Here is an 18693-nt window from a genome sequence, read left to right as displayed (position 1 = left end):
ACAGTTTTAGTCTCATTCATGTACTGTTGTGAAGTTTGGTGTCCATGGTGAACAAAGCTACAGCTGTAACTCTTAATGTGAACATATTTTAAAATGCTCGCCTATGAAAACAGCCCGGGTTTAAGTTTCCTCTTCTAAGTTTTTTTCTGCATACCAACACTGTGACATACGACCATCATCAATCCCTCCCACCCATTGCACAGTGTGTTGGTTAGACAGAGGAGCACATTCAGCCAAAGACTTATTAACAATAAATGTTCCACAGAGAACCACAGGAGATCCTTTCTACCTGTGACCATCAATCTGTACAATTCCTCCACCCTTACAGAGGAGGTTACAGACAGTATCCATCCATCTTTGACCTTCAGTGAAAGTGAAATGTTCATTTATTTGCTGTGAATCTATATATTTTGACCCAATTTCATTTATCCATTTTACATTTTCTATATATATATATATAGTTTTTCTGTATTAATGTTATTGTGTATTTATGTTGGTGTGTTGGATCTTTCCAGGTTGTGTTTGCTTTTCTGTTTTGAGAACAATGGTAATGAGGCAAAATAATTTCCCTCTGGGATTAATAAAGGTTTTTGAATCTTTGAATCTTGAATTAAATCTTTAACAGACTATGGTCGACAGTCCACAGTGAGGCTCACCAGCTCAGAGCTGATTTCAGCTCAAACAAGTATGGTTGGATTTCAAAACTTAATATTTAGCATGATACAAACAACAGTCATTACCACAAACATGGAGACAGCACACCAAACATCCACCCCCCAGGATAAAAGGCCCAACTACTCTGTCTGGTGTAAATGTCTCAGAGATGTGTTTCATTAAGATGTTGATTTGTTGTGTTATTGTCGTCCTTTTACTACATTTCTATTGTAAATTCAAGATTGCTTAAGTACATGAAATTGTTCAGGATTTAATTTAATGTTGAGACTGATAAAGAGAGAGAGAACGAGAAAATAAAAACTCCAAAGACATCTGTATGATGTGTGATCAGTATTTCTTTAGACCAGTGTAGCTACAGTAAGGCTGTAAACAAGTCAAGAAAGGCTATTACTAAATAACAAGCAGAAAATATTTCTAATTTTGTGATTGACACTATTTTATCCATGTTATTAATTATTATTATTATTATTATTATTATTATTATTATCATTATTATGTTCCAGTTTTTCTCGAAATCAGCTGCTGAGCAGAGAAAAAAAGTAACTTACAAATATCTATATTTATGAGGTCGATCAAACTCAAGCTACAGTACTGTATCTCAGTTTCTTGACTCACTTTACTGATGCAGCCACAAATAATTTAAGGTTAAATAACAGCATAACTTGAAGAGACTGAGATGTAGAACAAGCAGCTTTCACACCCTCCTTCCTTCAGTCCCTAACATTCAGCATCTGTCCACCAGATGCCCTCAATATCAGCCAAATCAATCCAACTAAAAATCACTATAAGTGCAGAGAAAGAGCAGAGATGTGATTGGCTCAGAAGTAAAGTAAACAAGTTTGAAACCTCCAAACAGAAAACTGAGACTGGGAAATGATTCAACTTTCAGTGGGACAATGATGCAAAGCACAGAGTCTAACATATTTGTCCTGAACGTGGTGGGAGTTGAATTTCCCTGTAGCTTCATTTCCAGAGTTTTTATGAGCTTCATGCCTCTCCACCCAACAGGGTAGCAGCACAAGAAGAATTTATGTTTGTTGTGGGCGAAATCTGTACTTGCTTCTCAAAAGTATCTTGTGTCTGGTGCTGAAATGTCTGTGGCTCCTTCCCAACTATGATGACATATTCATAGTCAAGACTCTGAACCCAGCAACATCAGGTCCTTGAAGTGTGAACACTCTCAAAAATGTGCTGTGTTGCTTTGAACAAGGCCTCGGTTGAGGTCACTGTCAGTATCAGTCCATCCTTGAGCTTCAGTGCTAAAATTAATCCAGCATCCGTAAACTGGTCTAAAACAACAAACAAATGGATGTTTACTGGATCACTCCAGTAATAAACTGAGACAAAACATATCAGTCTTCTCCTGAAATCCCTATATGCTGGTATTGTCTTCACACTGAAAACCTCCTTCATCACCAGGAGATGCAGGGAAGAGTGTGAGGGTGGTATGCAGCGCTCCCCTGTTGTCTTGTCTAGAATCATGTTTTGTTACTCTACTGTGCTATGCAGTGGAAAAACATGAGCACTAAACACAAGCCACACACACTGTAAGTCAGCACAACAGTCCGCTGTTGTAAGACCAGAGCGGTACACACATTTACACCATTTGCTGCATTTCTTCAGTGTGCCAACAAATAAAAATAAGTCACAACTTGCAGACACAGCAACAGTCCATTCCCGTGTTGTCCATTCCCTGTGTTTCCAGGTGTGTTACCTGCAGAGTACGAACAGGTGTCAGGTGGCTGATGACTGAGGATCACAACAGAATCTATTTTCTCTTTTTACAAACTGATGTCAGCTTATAGCTCCTGTACAAATACTGCAACCTCTTAAACATGACAAGGTAGATATGTTGGTGAAGATTCTCAGTCATCCAGGTGAAGTTATCTGGAAGTTGAGTCATGACAACTGGACTTCCTTCTTATTAGTTCTTATCAGTCAGTAGTCCAGGTGTAAAGACTAAACGTTTATGGAAAAGAAATGAGAACTTCTGTGAAATTATTATTAAGCTGTCTGAAATTAGTGCTATTAAATCTGTTAAGTATGATTCACAGTGAACTGAACACACTCACCTGGTTCTGTAACTGTCAGGTGGACGATACCGATGGGTCCAGACTGAATAACAACTCTCTTCTTTCGTGTCGTGTCCTGATGAACTCTGCACTCGTACGTTCCAGCATCACTTCTGATCACGTTCTTCAGGATTAAAGACAGGTTACCATCCTTTATCTGACTGTTCACCAGCTCCACACAGTCCTTAAAAGACAGATCCTCCTGTAGAGGAACACGTATTCTCCCTCCAGGTCAGGTCTGCTCGACTCTGCAGCTCTGATTGTGGAGCTGCTGGAAGTTCGACAAGGCAGAATGACATTCAGTCCAAGACGAGCTGTGATGATCTGCTGACCTGAAAAAGAATCAAGAACAGAAAAGATTAATCTAATTGGGAATGAGAACAGTTCTAATGGCCAGAGAATTAGGAAAGTGTTGTTTCATCAGCTTTTCTAAAGGATTTTTTTCCTTCAGCAGTAAAATAATTGTTCTGTCATCCGCCAATTGTTTTCTATGGTATTTCCTGGATCTTTTGAGTTCCTGCTTTTAACAACGTAGGAAGTAGTTGACTACAACACTCAGTGTTTGTTTTGGCTTCAGTCTGATGATGGTTTGTTCACTGGAACTTAAAATCAAATCGATTTATTTTTACCTACTGACCCAAAACAAATTGTTTGATCAGTTTATTTATTCAACTATTATATTATACCAGCTAAAATAAAATGAACATCTCAAAATGTCCATGACAAAGTCGATGAAGACATTCAAGAATTTCCACTGTAGCTGCGTAATTAGACTTAATTTTTCAGAGATTCTTGTTACTAATGATAAATGAGTCAGTTTAGTATTTGTTTAATTGTGATTCATTCAAGAAAAGATGAACTGATGCAGAACAAAGTGCAGTCAAAGGAAGTTGTTAGTAGTAGTTGTTAATAACTGTGATAATTCTCATGTTGTCTTTGTAGGTCCTCATGGTAAAGTTCATATATATAAAAGTCACAATAAGACACCTGCACATTTTCCTTTTTACCCATCCTGTGTAAAATGCTGTTTTGTGCCGTCGACACTGTGTCAGGACAAAAGTCAAACAGGTCACTAGAACTTCCAGGTCCTACACATGTAGGAGTTAACATCAGACCTGTTAAAGACACCACAGAGACGGACTGTTCAACTTAACTATGTAGATTCTGGTACCTGGACTCTTTCCTATTTAATTCACTCCTCATCCAAAGAGCAAAAGAAAAACCTTATCATAGCTCATCATCCACATCAACAAACCACAATGTTAAATTTATTCTGAAGACACAGTTTCCACCATCCACACTCAGCTTCAGTTAATATCCAGCTGTGGTCTCTGGGTGTTGTGAAAATAAAAAGAAGTGGAGCAGGTTCAGTTATATAAGTGTTGTAGGACGGACGCTGCTGTTTCCCTGGTGTCTGTCCTAAAAATGTGACCAGTGTTTGGTGGATTTCTCTGAATTAATAACATTTATCTTATAATACAGTGTTTTTCACTCTGCTTAATAGTCAGTTGATTTTCTGAAACATGTTAAGTAAAAGTGTTTCATACATTCAGTTGTTTGTTTCAGCTAAACTCAGCTGAACATCAGAGCAGTCTGATGTGAACACAGCTGCAACAGGATCTTAAACAAACAGAATATTAGAGGATGTTAAACAAGATGTTAAACAAACAGAATATTAGAGGATGTTAAACAGTGGAAAGAGTCTGTACTGATCACTAAACAGATCAATGATCTGTTTCTACTAGAACAGTAAAGAAGTAACAACCTGCTCTGAGCTGCAGAACAAAACGTTCACAGCATCAAGTAAAACAGAAACTGACACAGTTAAAGTGAACTCTGTTTGTGGAGCTGAACAGTCAGAGTTCACCTAAATAAACTAAAACTAAAAACAACTTACTGCATGAAAACACTGTGTTTATGTTAAAACATAAGTTTCAACTCACCGTTAGACTGAAGAAACAACACAGTCAGCAGCACAGAGCAGCAGAGAACAGCTGGAAACATGGTCAAGTAGAAACTACTGAATTATTCTGTTCACATTATCAAACAGAACAAACTGTTTAACAGCACAGATGGAAGAAGAAGAGAAACATCCACAACTCTGAAGAGGATTTGGTCTGAAGGGAGACCGGGTCTGGTCTCGCCCCTCTGACGTCAGAGATCAGCTGTTGGCTGCAGACACTGTAGGTGGACCTCATACACTACAATAAATAAAATCATGATAATAAACCAAACTAAAAATACCTACCGTATACTACAGTTTTCATTAGTGTATAGATAAAATAATAAATAAATACATGAATAAACGGAGCAGAATTCCGTTTTTGTTGCATCAGAAAATCCGGTTTCTTAAAGGATGAACCACTCAGTAGTTCTCTGATGTCTCAGGATCTGACAACCGGCCAAAACTTTTGTCATGAATAAAAAAAGACTCCGGATTTCCTTAAGATGTGGACGGTGAACAGACCTGTAAACTGATGAGACGACTCCTGGTTTTACTACGACTTCTATTCTATTTGATGAAAAACAGAATCTAAATGTGTCTTCTAACCAGTTGATCTAACTAAATAAAGCTTTGTGTAGTCTGACAAATGCTTCTCTCCTGGTCTCAGATTGAATCCATAGAAATCTGCAGTACATAGATTTACCCAGCAGATGTCTCCATGTCTGTTCCACACGGAGTCTCCTAAAGTTCAGGACGGTGAATTGTCTTCGGAGCTACTTTTGCGTTCTCTCTGCTCCATAATGATCTATTGTGAGAGTAGAGCCTGTATCATGCAGTAGATCCCCGCTGGCTGTGTCCACAGAGAGTGGGTTCACCCTCAGCTGTGAGCAGCAAGTATCACTGGAACTCAGAGAGATGGAGACAGTTCATTAACGGAGCTGATCAGCTCTCAACACTGTTATTAGACTGTGACACTGACTGACAGTAGCTGGATCACAGCTGGGATGCTGCTGTCCACTGGACTGGAGCTGGATTTGTGCTTCACTTGTTATTATTGGATTTGCTCAGTGGGAATAAAAACTATATGAACCACTCGGTAGAGTTAGTTCATGATGGTTACGCACTATATGCAGAGTGGCCGAGCACCTATGGAAAAATAATACCCCACCGTGACCCGTAGGGGGCGTCATAGTTCCCTCATCAGACCAGACAAATAACAGAGTCTATTAAAAACCTGAGGCTGTAGTAAGTAAATAAATATGTTCCAACTGCACATTTACCTGTTTGATTTTTCCAAACGTCTGCACAACACTACTACTATATTACACTGAATCACTGAACATTTGAACGAGTCCAAATCATTCAAAGATCCTCAACCTAAAACTACATGAAACGTGCATTTAACTGTAAAATCAGCAGTGAACACGTGTTACACATAATAACAATGTGTTGGTTGTACTGCAGACATCTGGTCTCAAAACGTCAACACGGTCCTATATAGAGGTTTCTGTTGACCCACAAGAGGGTGCTGAACAGTCCACAGGACACCAACACACTACTACTGGTGACATCTTTAGCATTTTTAGATTCACTCTAAATCTTACATTAAATGCATTTTATGATAAAAAGAATATTGACATTACAAATGTAGAATTGTGTAGTAGTTTTAGTTTTTTAGTGGCTGTAGTTGTAACGTGTGTGTTTGAGGTCTTGATGACAGAGGAACTGATTTCAGACTGAGATCCACTTCCTCATTTCTCTTCATAGCTACGAGCACCTGAGTCCAACATTCACTACTGTGACAACAACCACACAGTTCAGCAGGTGAGAGAACAAATCCCCAAAGTGTGTGTAGCTGATACTATGAAGTGTTTGAACCCTGTGAACACTGCTCACTTCCTCCACATGAGTAGTTGAGTTCTATTAGTGTTTGTCTTAGAGGATGGAGATTAAACTGAATTAGCTCTTCTTGTCAAAATGAAATGATTCTGTAGATTCAGATGAGCTGATGCTTGATGTTATTAACATTAAATATTTTATCACTGTTCTTTTCAACGTCTTCAACGTCTGATCTGTAAGTAAAAACCTTTGTGTCTTTTCTTTACACTGGTCTTGATGATGGCTCGGAGGAGGCTGAGCTCAGCTGTGAAGAAACACAACAAGGTAGAATCGGTTTGCAGGATGCAGGAGACTTTTGGGAACATCTTTCTGCATTAATATCCATGATGAGCTAAATAGAATAAACAGATTCACAAAGACGGTTTGATCAGATCTTTATCGTATATCAATACAGGAAGTCGTTAGTCGTAACTCTTTTCAAATGTTTAAATATTATTTTGCAGTTTTCAGATCAATTTTCAAACATTCAGCTCCTAGTTTCAGTGTTGTCAGATGTGATACTGTTTCATCTCATAGAAATATAAAAACACATGAGCACAATCCAAACTAAAGTCAGATCATCAAACTACAGTTAGTCCATGGGACAGGTTCTGTTAGGTAGATATCTAGAACTTTACTTACTAACAACCACACATTCATGTTTCTGATGTTTCACTCTCAGAGCTTCTTTAAAACCAACACAAAAACTCTTCTTCCACTTGGACACTTTGGATTTTGCTCCAAATGTTCAACTGAAACTTCTCCATAACAGAGACCAAGAACAAAGTTGAAGTGAATAAAGCTCAATTTGAGCTCAGTGTGTTGGTTCAATACAGCAGCCTGAAGGAACACACTGATGTCCTGCTGCAGGATAAAAACACATGCTTTTATTCTGAAAGGTCCAACTTAAACTTCTGGTCCAACAGCTGCAGGAGTCATTGTTTGATCAAGTCAGACACACAGATGTGTTTCCAGATGTGTGTGGATGCTGTAGATGAACCAGCAGCACTTACAGATACAGTCCACAACAACAGTGAGTCCACTCCTGGTCAGTATCACTAAAATTTCAAGTCACTTCAAATCGTCACCATTTCAGGAGATCTGACTTTAGTTGGACTCATTTAACTCCAAATAAAGATGATTGGAGAACAAAAGTCAGGAAACTTTCCTTCATGGAATTCATGGATGTGTTTGACTTGAATCTTTGGTCTTGTTGGGTCATTTGTGCTGACGTCACTATGAACAGCAGCACTGATGTCTAATAATGTCAGTGGATCGCAAAGAGAAAGAGACAAAAGACAGAACAAGACTTCAGAACAAGTCCTCAACATCTGGATCCTGGAATAATCGGAGCTTCATCTTTAAAGGACTGGAAGAGGAACAAGTTTACAAGAAATCATTTAGAACTTGTTCAAGAAGAAACTGATTGAATCCATGAATCTGAAAACGTGTGTGTGAGTGAAAGAGACAGACATGTAGAGACTGAACTGATCTGTTCAACAGAGACGACGTTTCTCTGACAGGACGACACTCTCAGTACTACACGGAACACAGAGACACTGAGGAGTCAGAAAGCCAAAGTCCAAACCCAGGATAAAGAGGTTCAGTGAATGTGGTGTTGAAGGTGTGGAGGTGGATCAGTTTGTCAGAGGAGACTCTGTAGAAGGACAGAGTCCCAGCAGGACAGTCCACATACACTGATACTCTGTGAGAGACAGAGGAGGAGATGGACGTTGATATATTATTGTGAAGAACATAGTAACCACGATCAGAGCAGCTCACAACCCAGGACTGATCATTCAGTCCAAACCAACCGTTTTCATTGGCTCCTTTCCTTCTGATTCCTCTGTAACTCACTGATATATCAACACCTACACTCCACTCGACCTCCCAGTAACAGCGACCAGTCAGACCATTACTACACAGCAGCTGAGGACAGTCGTCAAATCTGTCTGGATGATCAGGATATGACTGATCCTCCTCCACACATGTCACCTTCCTGTTGTTGTCAGACAGTCGTAGTTTTCTATTCACTGTGTTTGTGTCGATGGTGAGTTGACAGAAATCTGATGGAGAGAACAAGACACAATCCAGCTGCAGTTATTAATCTATCATCAGTTTGATGAGGACTCATGACATCAGGGATTTGAATGAGTGATGTGACAGTTTGAAGATGGTTGAATGTTGCTGCTTTGTTTTCATCAGTCTCATTAAAAACACACTTACACTTCCTCAGACCTGGTCTCAACCATCGGACTCCACCAGGCTCCACCCTGAAAGGAGGAGGGGGGTCAGAGCAGCACATTCTCTTTCAGCATGCACACATGGACATTACATGGCTCTCATATACACAGTGTGTTCTGGTTCTGTTCTAATTAATAATTAATATTAATAAATTTATTTATAGAGCACTTTTCTAAACATATGTTACAAAGTGCTTCACAAGACAGACAAGAAACACATGTAGCCCAACAAGATCAACTTGAGCAAGCACTAGGCAAACAGTGGAGAGGAAAAACTCCCCCTAGGGGAAGAAACCTCCAGCAGAACCAGGCTCAAGTTAAACGGCCATCTGCCTCGACCGGTTGGGGAGCAGGAAACAGCTATACAAACAAAACAATAATACAAACAACTACCACATCGGTCCTTGGAAAGACCAGTTCCAACGTAAAGACATTGTAATCTAATGGAGAGTCTTCCCAAGGACAGATTTGTTTTAGCTTACAGAAGATCGCAAAAGGCTCGCCGGTAGAGGTATGTTTTAAGGAGAGTTTTAAAAGATGTTACTGAGTCAGCTGATCTTATATGCTCGGGTAAGCTGTTCCAGAGTTTAGGGGCTCTAACTGAAAAGGCTCTGTCACCTCTAGTCGTCATTCTGACATCAGGGACATACAGAAGATTTCTACCAGAGGATCTCAGGCTACGTGCAGGCTCATAAGGCTTTAAAAGCTGGGATAAATAGCTGGGGGAAAGGCCATGTAGAGCTTTAAAAGTTATTAATAAAATCTTAAAATCAATCCTAAAACATACTAGCAGCCAGTGTAAGGAAGCTAATACAGGAGTGATGTGATCGTATTTTCTTTTTCTAGTTAAGAGTCTTGCAGCTGAATTCTGAACAATCTGGAGCCGATTAATAGATTTCTGGCTGAGACAGGTGAACAGACTGTTGCAATAGTCAAAACGTGAGGAAATAAATGCGTGTAAGATTACCTCAGTGTCATGAAAAGAAAGAATTGAACGTATTTTGGAGATATTTCTAAGATGATAAAAACATGCCTGGACAAGCTTTTTGACATGATGCTCGAAGTTAAGTTTACTATCAAACCAAACACCAAGACTTTTTGCAGTGGGCTTAGAATTAGCTAAGAGAGAATCTGTGCAGGGCAGAATGTGTCTGGCTACACGCTGTGGACTGATGACAATTATTTCTGTTTTGTTAGAATTCAGCTGCAGGAAATTTTGAGCCATCCAGTTTTTTATCTCATTTATACACTCATGTAAGGAACTCAGTCCCCCTTGGTCTGATATCTTAAAGGGACAGTACAGCTGAGTGTCATCAGCATAGCAATGAAAAGAAACACCATGTTTGCGAATAATATGTCCCAAAGGGAGCATATACAAAGAGAACAAGATTGGCCCCAGCACTGAACCTTGTGGGACTCCGTACTTTACAGGAGAAAAAGACGACTTGTAGTTATTAACTGTAACAAAAAAACGATCTGTTGGACAGGTATGAGGAGAACCAGTCCAGTGCAGTGCCTTCTATTCCAGCCCAGTGCTTTAGCCGGTCTAACAAAATTTGGTGGTCTACTGTATCAAAAGCAGCACTAAGATCAAGGAGGACAAGAATAGAGCACAAACCAGCATCAGAAGCCAACAGAATGTCATTGTTTACCTTCAGTAGGGCGGTCTCTGTGCTGTGGTGTTTGCGAAAACCAGATTGCAATTCGTCAAAGATGTTATAGTTGTCTGCGGCTAGAAATAAGTGTTTAGACACGTACTTTTCTAAAATCTTTGATATGAAGGGTAGTTTGGAGATTGGTCTGTAGTTTTCGGGGGATGAGGGATCTAGACCAGGTTTTTTCAAAAGAGGTTGCACAGATGCAATTTTAAAATAATCTGGCACAATCCCAGTGGACAGAGAAGTATTGAAAATATTCAGGAGAGAGGGAGCAAGCGTATCAATGATCGAGATTAAGAACTTAGTTGGGATGACATCAACTGGGCTGGAAGATGGTTTCATTTTAGAGACAGTTTGTAGTAGCTCAAATACGGACATGGGAGGAAACTGGCTTAAAGTGCATTCTCTAAAAGGGTGTGAAACTATGACTGGTGAGGAGTTGGGGATGACAGAAGCTCTGATTGATTCTATTTTATCATTAAAATAGGTCAGGAACTTCTCACAATCTGCATCACTTTCAGCTGGGATGCTAGGAGGGGTTGGGTTTACTAACTTGTCAACAGTCTGAAATAAAAACTTAGGATTATGGCAGTGAGCAGTGATCAGGTCTGAGAAGTATTTAGATCTGGCATTCTTTACCATCGTATTGTAGTGGAGTAATGCTTCTTTCATAGCTTCATAATGCACTTGAAGTCCGGTTTTCTTCCATCTCCGCTCAGCTTTCCTACACTCAGCTTTACAACTACGAATGCTGACATCTATCCAAGGCTGTTTGTCGGTGTCTTTACAGGACACATTTGAAGTTTTTAAGGGAGCAGCAGCCTCTAGCGCAGAGGCACAATTATTGTTGAAAAGGCGGACGACATCATCAACATGTGATGTGCAAGAAATACCCTGCTTCAACACAGAGAAGGTGCTAGTGAACTTTGCTGCTGACTGGCTGTTAAATAGATGGCGTTTAACTGTGGATTTCTGAGGTACAGTGATTGGATGAAGACAAGTATCAAATAGGACACATTTATGATCAGAGATGGAGTCCTTTAACTCAATAGAATTTAGAGACAAACCTAAAGTGAATATCAAGTCAAGGGTGTGGCCCTGGTTATGGGTCGGACCTTTGACATGTTGAACCAGGTTGAAAGATTCAGTAAGACTGATAAAATCATTAGCTAGAGTATTAGTATTATTGTCAATATGAAGGTTAAAGTCTCCAGCGATAATGACCTTATCATACCTCACAACAATGTCAGCAACAAACTGGGAAAATTCTGACAAAAAGTTACCATTAGCTTTTGGTGGGCGGTAGATGACAGTTCAACATACAGGAACAGAGCAGTGGATAAGAAATGACAGAGCTTCAAAGCTGTGAACCTGTTTAAGTGATAGCATTGAGCATTTGAATTGATTTTTAAAGACCACAGCAACACCACCACCCCGACCACTTAATCTAGGGGAGGTGAAAAAAATGAAATTAGGGGGACAGAGCTCCTGCAACTGGATAGATTCACCTATCTTCAGCCAGGTTTCATTTAAGAAAAAGAAGTCTAGATTCTGAGAGAGGATAAAGTCGTTTAAGAGAGATGTTTTGTTAGAGAGGGATCTAACATTTAGAAGACCAAGTCTTGTAGTAGGAGAACTAATATTAGTACTGGGGTTGGTCAGAGGCCTAACAAGATTAGAATAGTTTCTTTGTGCTGCTCTGTGACCTGTTTGCTGTCTGCCATTGATGATAACTGGAATTATATTGACACTGATTGGACCTTTGAGGGAGCTGGTGAAATGCCTCACTGATGAGGAGTAACACCTGCTCCCCCCTTGATGATAACCTGTGACAGGTGTGTTGTCCTGAGGTGGTACAGAGTGGACCATACAGCTAGAGGAGAGAGAACTTAGGTTAGTGGGGATCACAGAACAGAGAGGGGAAGTGAGGGGAGCAGATCCCTGAGGTGAAGGTAGGAGATGAGGATCTCCAGGTGGTAAAAGGAGGGACCGTCAGTCATGAGGAGTACACTGAATGGCGTGCTGTATATTAGCAGCAAGCATGCGGCTGCCATGACGGCTGGGATGCAAACCATCATTCCTGAAAAATGAGGGTCGATCCCAGAAGAGGTTAAAGTTGTCAATAAATCCAAGATGCTGAGACATGCAGGCAGACTGGAGCCAGGTATGAAGACTAAGGATTCTGCTGAAACGTCCTATACCTCTGCCTAGAGAGGGAATGGGGCCAGAAATAAAGACAGACTTGCCACAGGACTTTAAGAAGCTAAAAAGGGCATTAAAGTCCTTCTTAGTCAGTTCAGAGTGCTGGCGAGTGGTGTCACATGAGCCAACGTGAACGATGACCCGGACAATGGAGGCTTGTATGTAGGGATGGACATTCAGCAAACAACTAAGGAATTGGAGTCTTTATCTTGGAATTCTACAGAGCAGGGAGGTGACATGGAGGAAAAATTTCAGTTCTCTAGTTCACAGCAGTTTTGGTGTCAGACACCTGCTTTCAGTCTCACTCTGTCACCAGACAAACTAATGTGACACCACAGGAAGCAGGAAACTGGAGAGCAAAGTCCAAGAGGCTCAACTCCACATACATGGACTCTGTGTGTGTGTTTTCCTCTCTCTAATGTCTGTGGACTGATCTCAGCTGAGCTTCAGACGTTGTCCTGTGTTCAGAGGAAGTCTAGTTCACCTACAGCTACTGGATATTGATCATTACACACAGACTTTGTGGCTTCATCTGATTTGGTGTCAGATTTGTTGGAGCAGCCAGAGACAGAAAGTGAAAACAGGAGTTTGAGGAGAAAAACATTCAATCACAAACTAATTCTTCAACTGGGAACAACAAGGAGTTTTTCCTCTTTGACAGATTGTAATGATGAAATGAACATGTTCTAGTTCTGATTTACTGTCTCCTATATATGACACAAGATCTCATCATGACAAGATCAGGAAGGTGAAGATGTTTCAATCATCACTATTTGAGGAGACAGAGACATTATGCTGTGACCTGATTCAATCCTCTGATATTCATTTATTGTCATGCTGTGGATAAAAACTCTACCTATAAGGTGGATGAATTTTCTGCTCAGTTCACAGAATCTAATGTAACACCTGATTTCATCATGAGGAGATTTGTTCACAAAGTCAGAATGAGACACTGAAGTCAGAATTACAGCAGCTCCCCTCTTTTCTTTGCTGATTGTAAAGTGCTGCAGTGAAGATTTGTCATCAGCTGAGAGGAAATGTTTCCAGTACAAAACTACTTTCTGCTGCAGTGTTCATCAACATGACTCAACAGAGAGACACAAACTGATGCTGACACATTTTTCTTCCTTTCACTGCAAAGAGGTGCGTTTGTTTTACTAATCTGAACAAACAGTCATTAATCATTAACATCTCTACTTCCTCCTCCATCAGACATTGTCTGTGGCTGCAGCAGGCCTCTCTGTACCTGAGAGTTTCCAGTCTCCAGTGTGGATCCTCCAGTCCAGCAGACAACAGCTTTACTCCCGAGTCTCCTGGATGGTTGTAGCTCAGGCCCAGGTCTCTCAGATGGGAGGGGTTGGAGCTCAGAGCTGAGGCCAGAGAAGCACAGCCTTCCTCTGTGATCAGACAGCCTGACAGTCTGCAGACACACAAAACAACACACAGGAGAGTTGGTGCTTGTGTTTTTGCACAGACCAACATCATAATATTCTATTTGTATTTGAACAGAATGTGGTCACATACAGTGAAAAGAAAAAGTAAGTGAATTATTTTTGTTTTCCTATTTTGAGTCAATTTTTAATGAAATGTAGCCTGATCTTCGCAGTAGATAAAACACCAAGATTCAACAGGGGCATTGCACAAAAACGGAATTAAGAAATCCAGGACAATTGAAACATCCTAGCTTGAATTATTCTGATAAGCTCATTCTGGCTTTTTCCGTTGCACGTTTGCCAGAAGAAGAAGGTGCAGCTAAGTCAAGCCAGATTTAGATATCTGGGATAAGTGTGGCTCACAGTAATGTTTAAAAGACTGGATGTTTTGATCACACAGTTACTTATTAAACATGGACAAAACTCTTGCAGCAATAGCATAATGTGTAAGCAATCCAGAAATAATTATTAAGCAGTGTTTCAGAGAAATTGTTAACAGTTGTAGTATAAATTACGATTTAGGTAATTAGTATTATACATGTGATAATCCAGTAATTAGGATTATCACATGTATAGTTCTGAAAATAATAATGTTAAAACAGCAACCCACATAATTAAATCAAACAGTGTCTGTATCTAGTATTTTAAAACAGAATATATAAATTGAGGCAACATAAAGCAGGAAACATACATTTTTAATAGGCTGACCTCCTCCATGGTGTAGAAGAGAGTTTATACTGTGACCTTTAATGTTATGCATTGACTCAGCTGAACCTTAAAGTGAAGACATCCTTCTCTGTTTTATGAAACTGTGTGTGATAAGATAAGTGTGGGGGAACTAACAGGTCATTCAAGGACAGCATCCCATTATCCGATTGATATACAAGTTGACCTTCCTCTTCCTGCAACAATGCACAAGCAGGTCGCAATTAGGAAATCTGACTTGTTGAGAGTTTGTTCACGTGTTTGGCACACAGAGAAAAGAAAGTGTGGACACAGAGGTTCAGAGTTGTCATGCACCACATGTGATGTGTGCAACTCTCCCCTGGAGAACGAATAAAGACAGACAAAGACATTTACATTTAGTCATTTATCAGACGCTTTTATCCAAAGTGACTTACAAGTGAGGAACAAGGCAAGGAAAAGGTGGGTGTTGAAACGTTTTGCCAGACATTCCCAACAGACCCTCATAATATATTTGGGTGTGCTAAGTCTGTCCAACTTTCTACTCTGTCAACATTTCCTGCTGACCACCAGGTGGTGATCAGTTGACAGCTCAGCTCCTCTCTTCACCTGAGTGTCAGAACAGCTAACTGCCATCGTGGTACATAGCTGTATGGTCCACGATGACACGATCGCAAAATTGATCAACGACCTCCTACCTAGTCTGTCCTGGTGCAATATGCACTGATGGACGCCTTTATGCTTGAACATGTTGTTTGTTATGGGCAAACTGTGACTCGCACAGAGGTCCAATAACAAAACCCACCCTGGGTTCAGATCAGAGATTCCGTTCTTCCCAATCATGCCCCTCCAAGTCTCAATTGGTGACCACATGAGCCTTGAAATTCCCCAGCATAATGACCAAGTCCCCAGTCAGAACACCGTCCAGCGAGAGAGATCTATCCCCTATCCGAAGGTGCATGGAAGCGATTCTTATGTTCATCAGGGAAAAATTCAAGATTCAAGATTCAAAAACCTTTTAGTTATCCCAGAGGGAAATTGTTTTGCCTCATTACAGTTGTTCTCAACACAGACAGAAAGAAAGGGAACAAGAACTAGGAAAGATCCAACACAACATAAATACACAATGAGATCAATACAGAAAAAGTCAATATAGATACAGAATATGTAAAATATGCAAATAGATTAACGTAACTGGGTCAATATTATAGCCTGTTTTTAATATAATTTCCCCCACCATTTAATGTTAATAAGTCTTTGGCTGAACCTCCATCCAGCCAACACACTGTGTAGTGGATGGGAGGGACTGTCCAGGATTGATAGGAGTTTAGACAGCATCTTCTTCTCAGCTACAACATGTAGAGGTTCAAGCTCCATCAAAATAAAATCTGCAATGCACCGGCCCCTTGTGCTCTTTCCTGCAGGTGGTTGGCCTACAAGAAGGTGGGCCTTCCCTGAGTACCCCAGGCCTGGCTCCATAGTGGGGCCCCTTCGCAACAACAGAAGATTAAAATGAATGACGATCATCAATGTCTTATTTCATGAAGTTAGAAATATTCTATAAAAGAATTGTTGGTTGTTTATTTTTGTGACTTTGAAAAAGATCAAGCTACAAAATCAGAAAATTATAAAAAATTATAAACACAGACAACTTTTTTTGCCACTCTGCCTTTCAACAAAAAACATTAACAAGAAAAGATCTTCACTGATTCTAGAAAATACTGCTGCATAAAAATGAGTTAATGAATCCCAACCTGAGAGTTTCCAGTTTACAGTGTGGATTCTCCAGTCCAGCAGACAGAAGCTTCACTCCTGAATCCTGCAGGTTGTTGTTACTCAGGTCCAGTTCTCTCAGACTAGAGGACTGGGAGCTGAGAACTGAGGACAGAGCTTCACAGCTTCTCTCTAAGAGGTTACAGCCACTCAGTCTGAAAAACAGTGATGAATAACATGACAACATTTATGTTAAACAGTATAGACCTTAAATTTTGTCTGAACTTAAAAAAGAAACAATACAATGAAATTAATACAGACGGTAAAGTACATTTATTTTATACAGTATATTGTAAAATACTGATGTGAAACTTCTGCAGCTTAAAACTTGTGACATTAGAAGGTTTATTGTGCTTGGGTCTCTCTCATGTCAGCAGTTTAGGACATTTTAAATATCTCCTGTTATTTAAATCAGAAACTTGACCTGACCTGAGAGATTCCAGTTTACAGTGTGAATTCTCCAGTCCAGCAGACAATTGATACATTCCTGAATCTTGCAGGTTGTTGTTACTCAGGTCCAGTTCCCTCAGACTAGAGGACTGGGAGCTGAGAACTGAGGACAGAGCTTCACAGCTTCTTTCTGAGAGGTTACAGCTACTCAGACTGAAAAACAGTGATGTATAACATGACAGTATTTGTTTAAAACTGTAATTACCTTAAATGTTTACTGAACTAAAAAGATACAACACAGTGAAATAAAATCATATGGGAAAGCACAGTTATTTAGTATATTGTAAAAATACTGATGAGAAATTTCTGCAACTTCTGCAAAAATGTATGACATTGGGTTAACTTTAACCCAAAACTTTAACATGGTTGTGTCTCTCTCATGTCAGCAGTTGTGGACTTTTTAAATATCTTCAGTTATTTAAAACAGAAACTTGACCTGACCTGAGAGTTTCCAGTTTACAGTGTGGATTCTTCAGTCCAGCAGACAGAAGCTTCACTCCTAAATCATTGAGGTTGCTGTTGTTGTTCAGGTTCAGTTCTCTCAGACTAGAGGACTTGGAGCTGAGAACTGAGGACAGAGCTTCACAGCTTCTCCCCGAGAGGTTACAGCCACTCAGTCTGAAAAATTATGTTGCATAAGATGACATTTGTCTTATGTATGATACAATACAGTGCCTATAAAAAGTATTCATTCCCTTGGATGTTTCATCCTTTTGGTGCTATAAATCAATTGTAGTCAATAAAAATTGGTTAATCAATATTCCTGACTACCATTAAACCAAAAGAACACTTGCTGCAACACAGAAAACAGGTCACTGAAAAGCATAAGTCAGGGGATTCATATAAAAAAAAAAAAAAAAAAAAAAAAAATCTCTTGAACCCCCGATTTCACTGAATATATTGGATCATGGCACGTCGAAATCTGCCTAGAATAGGCCGTTTACACAAACTGAGTGACCAAGCAAGAAAGAGTCTAGTAAGAGAGACCACTAACACACCGATGACTACTGAGGGAGTTACAAGCTTTAGGAACTGAGAGAGAGAGAGAGAGAGAGAGACTGTACATATAACAACTGTTGCTCGGGTTCTTCACTAGTCAAAGTTTTATGTGCGAGTGGCAAGAAGAAAGCCACTGTTGAAGAAAACTCATGTTGAATTTGTTGTTTCCTGCACACTGTACTTGTGGTTGATTGACTGCTCCTCCTACGGTAGGCGTATTGTATCTCTTCCTGTTGTCGACGCTCACACGCTATTCAGTTGCTCTGTTTTGCTAAATTTAACAAACTTTAAGCTAAATTCATAGTGTTAGTGAAAAGCACTACTGGCGTAAGAGTTATAACATACACCTGTGTTGCTTAAGGATCATTCATAATACTTAATACTCTTGTTTTCTTGTGTTGTGAGGTCTGCTAGCTAAACTCTGTTAGCCATGGCTGCTTCTCCCTCTTCTCCTCCTGCTCTCTCTTGCTCGGTTTGTCATATGTTAGTTTCTCCTTGGCCTCCTTTAGTGAGAAGGGAATTTGTAATAAATGTAGTTTATTTGCAGCATTGGAGGCGAGGCTGACTGACAGATAGCCTAGCTCCCGTTAGCCTTCCCCTCGCAGTTCCCGATCAGTCAGGAAGTCAGGCCGGCTGGGTGACGGTTCATAGGAAGCATAACCCTAGACACTCGCCCAAGGT

At 40.0% G+C, this 18693-nt stretch overlaps 1 protein-coding gene and 1 long non-coding RNA gene across 2 annotated transcripts; both read right to left on the bottom strand.

Moving 5' to 3' along the window:
• Window positions 1–1547: 1547 nt before the first annotated feature.
• Window positions 1548–6737, bottom strand: LOC113151868. The gene is made up of 3 exons (XR_003297857.2): window positions 4691–6737; window positions 2748–3079; window positions 1548–2389 (listed from the first exon to the last, which is right to left on the bottom strand). It is a non-coding gene; the product is annotated as an uncharacterized LOC113151868 (long non-coding RNA).
• Window positions 6738–6831: 94 nt separating this feature from the next.
• LOC113151869 (ribonuclease inhibitor-like) lies at window positions 6832–17129 on the bottom strand. The gene is made up of 5 exons (XM_033325899.1): window positions 16993–17129; window positions 16545–16718; window positions 13920–14093; window positions 8814–8843; window positions 6832–6835 (listed from the first exon to the last, which is right to left on the bottom strand). Exons 1-5 carry the CDS (start codon window positions 17046–17048, stop codon window positions 6832–6834), a joined length of 438 nt encoding a protein of 145 aa, XP_033181790.1. The 5' UTR covers window positions 17049–17129.
• Between the last annotated feature and the right edge of the window lie 1564 nt (window positions 17130–18693).

Source organism: Anabas testudineus, unplaced genomic scaffold (genome assembly GCF_900324465.2).
Source record: "Anabas testudineus unplaced genomic scaffold, fAnaTes1.2 Contig156arrow_ctg1, whole genome shotgun sequence".
Taxonomy (NCBI): domain Eukaryota; kingdom Metazoa; phylum Chordata; class Actinopteri; order Anabantiformes; family Anabantidae; genus Anabas; species Anabas testudineus.
This window is presented reverse-complemented; position numbering and strand designations above follow the sequence as displayed.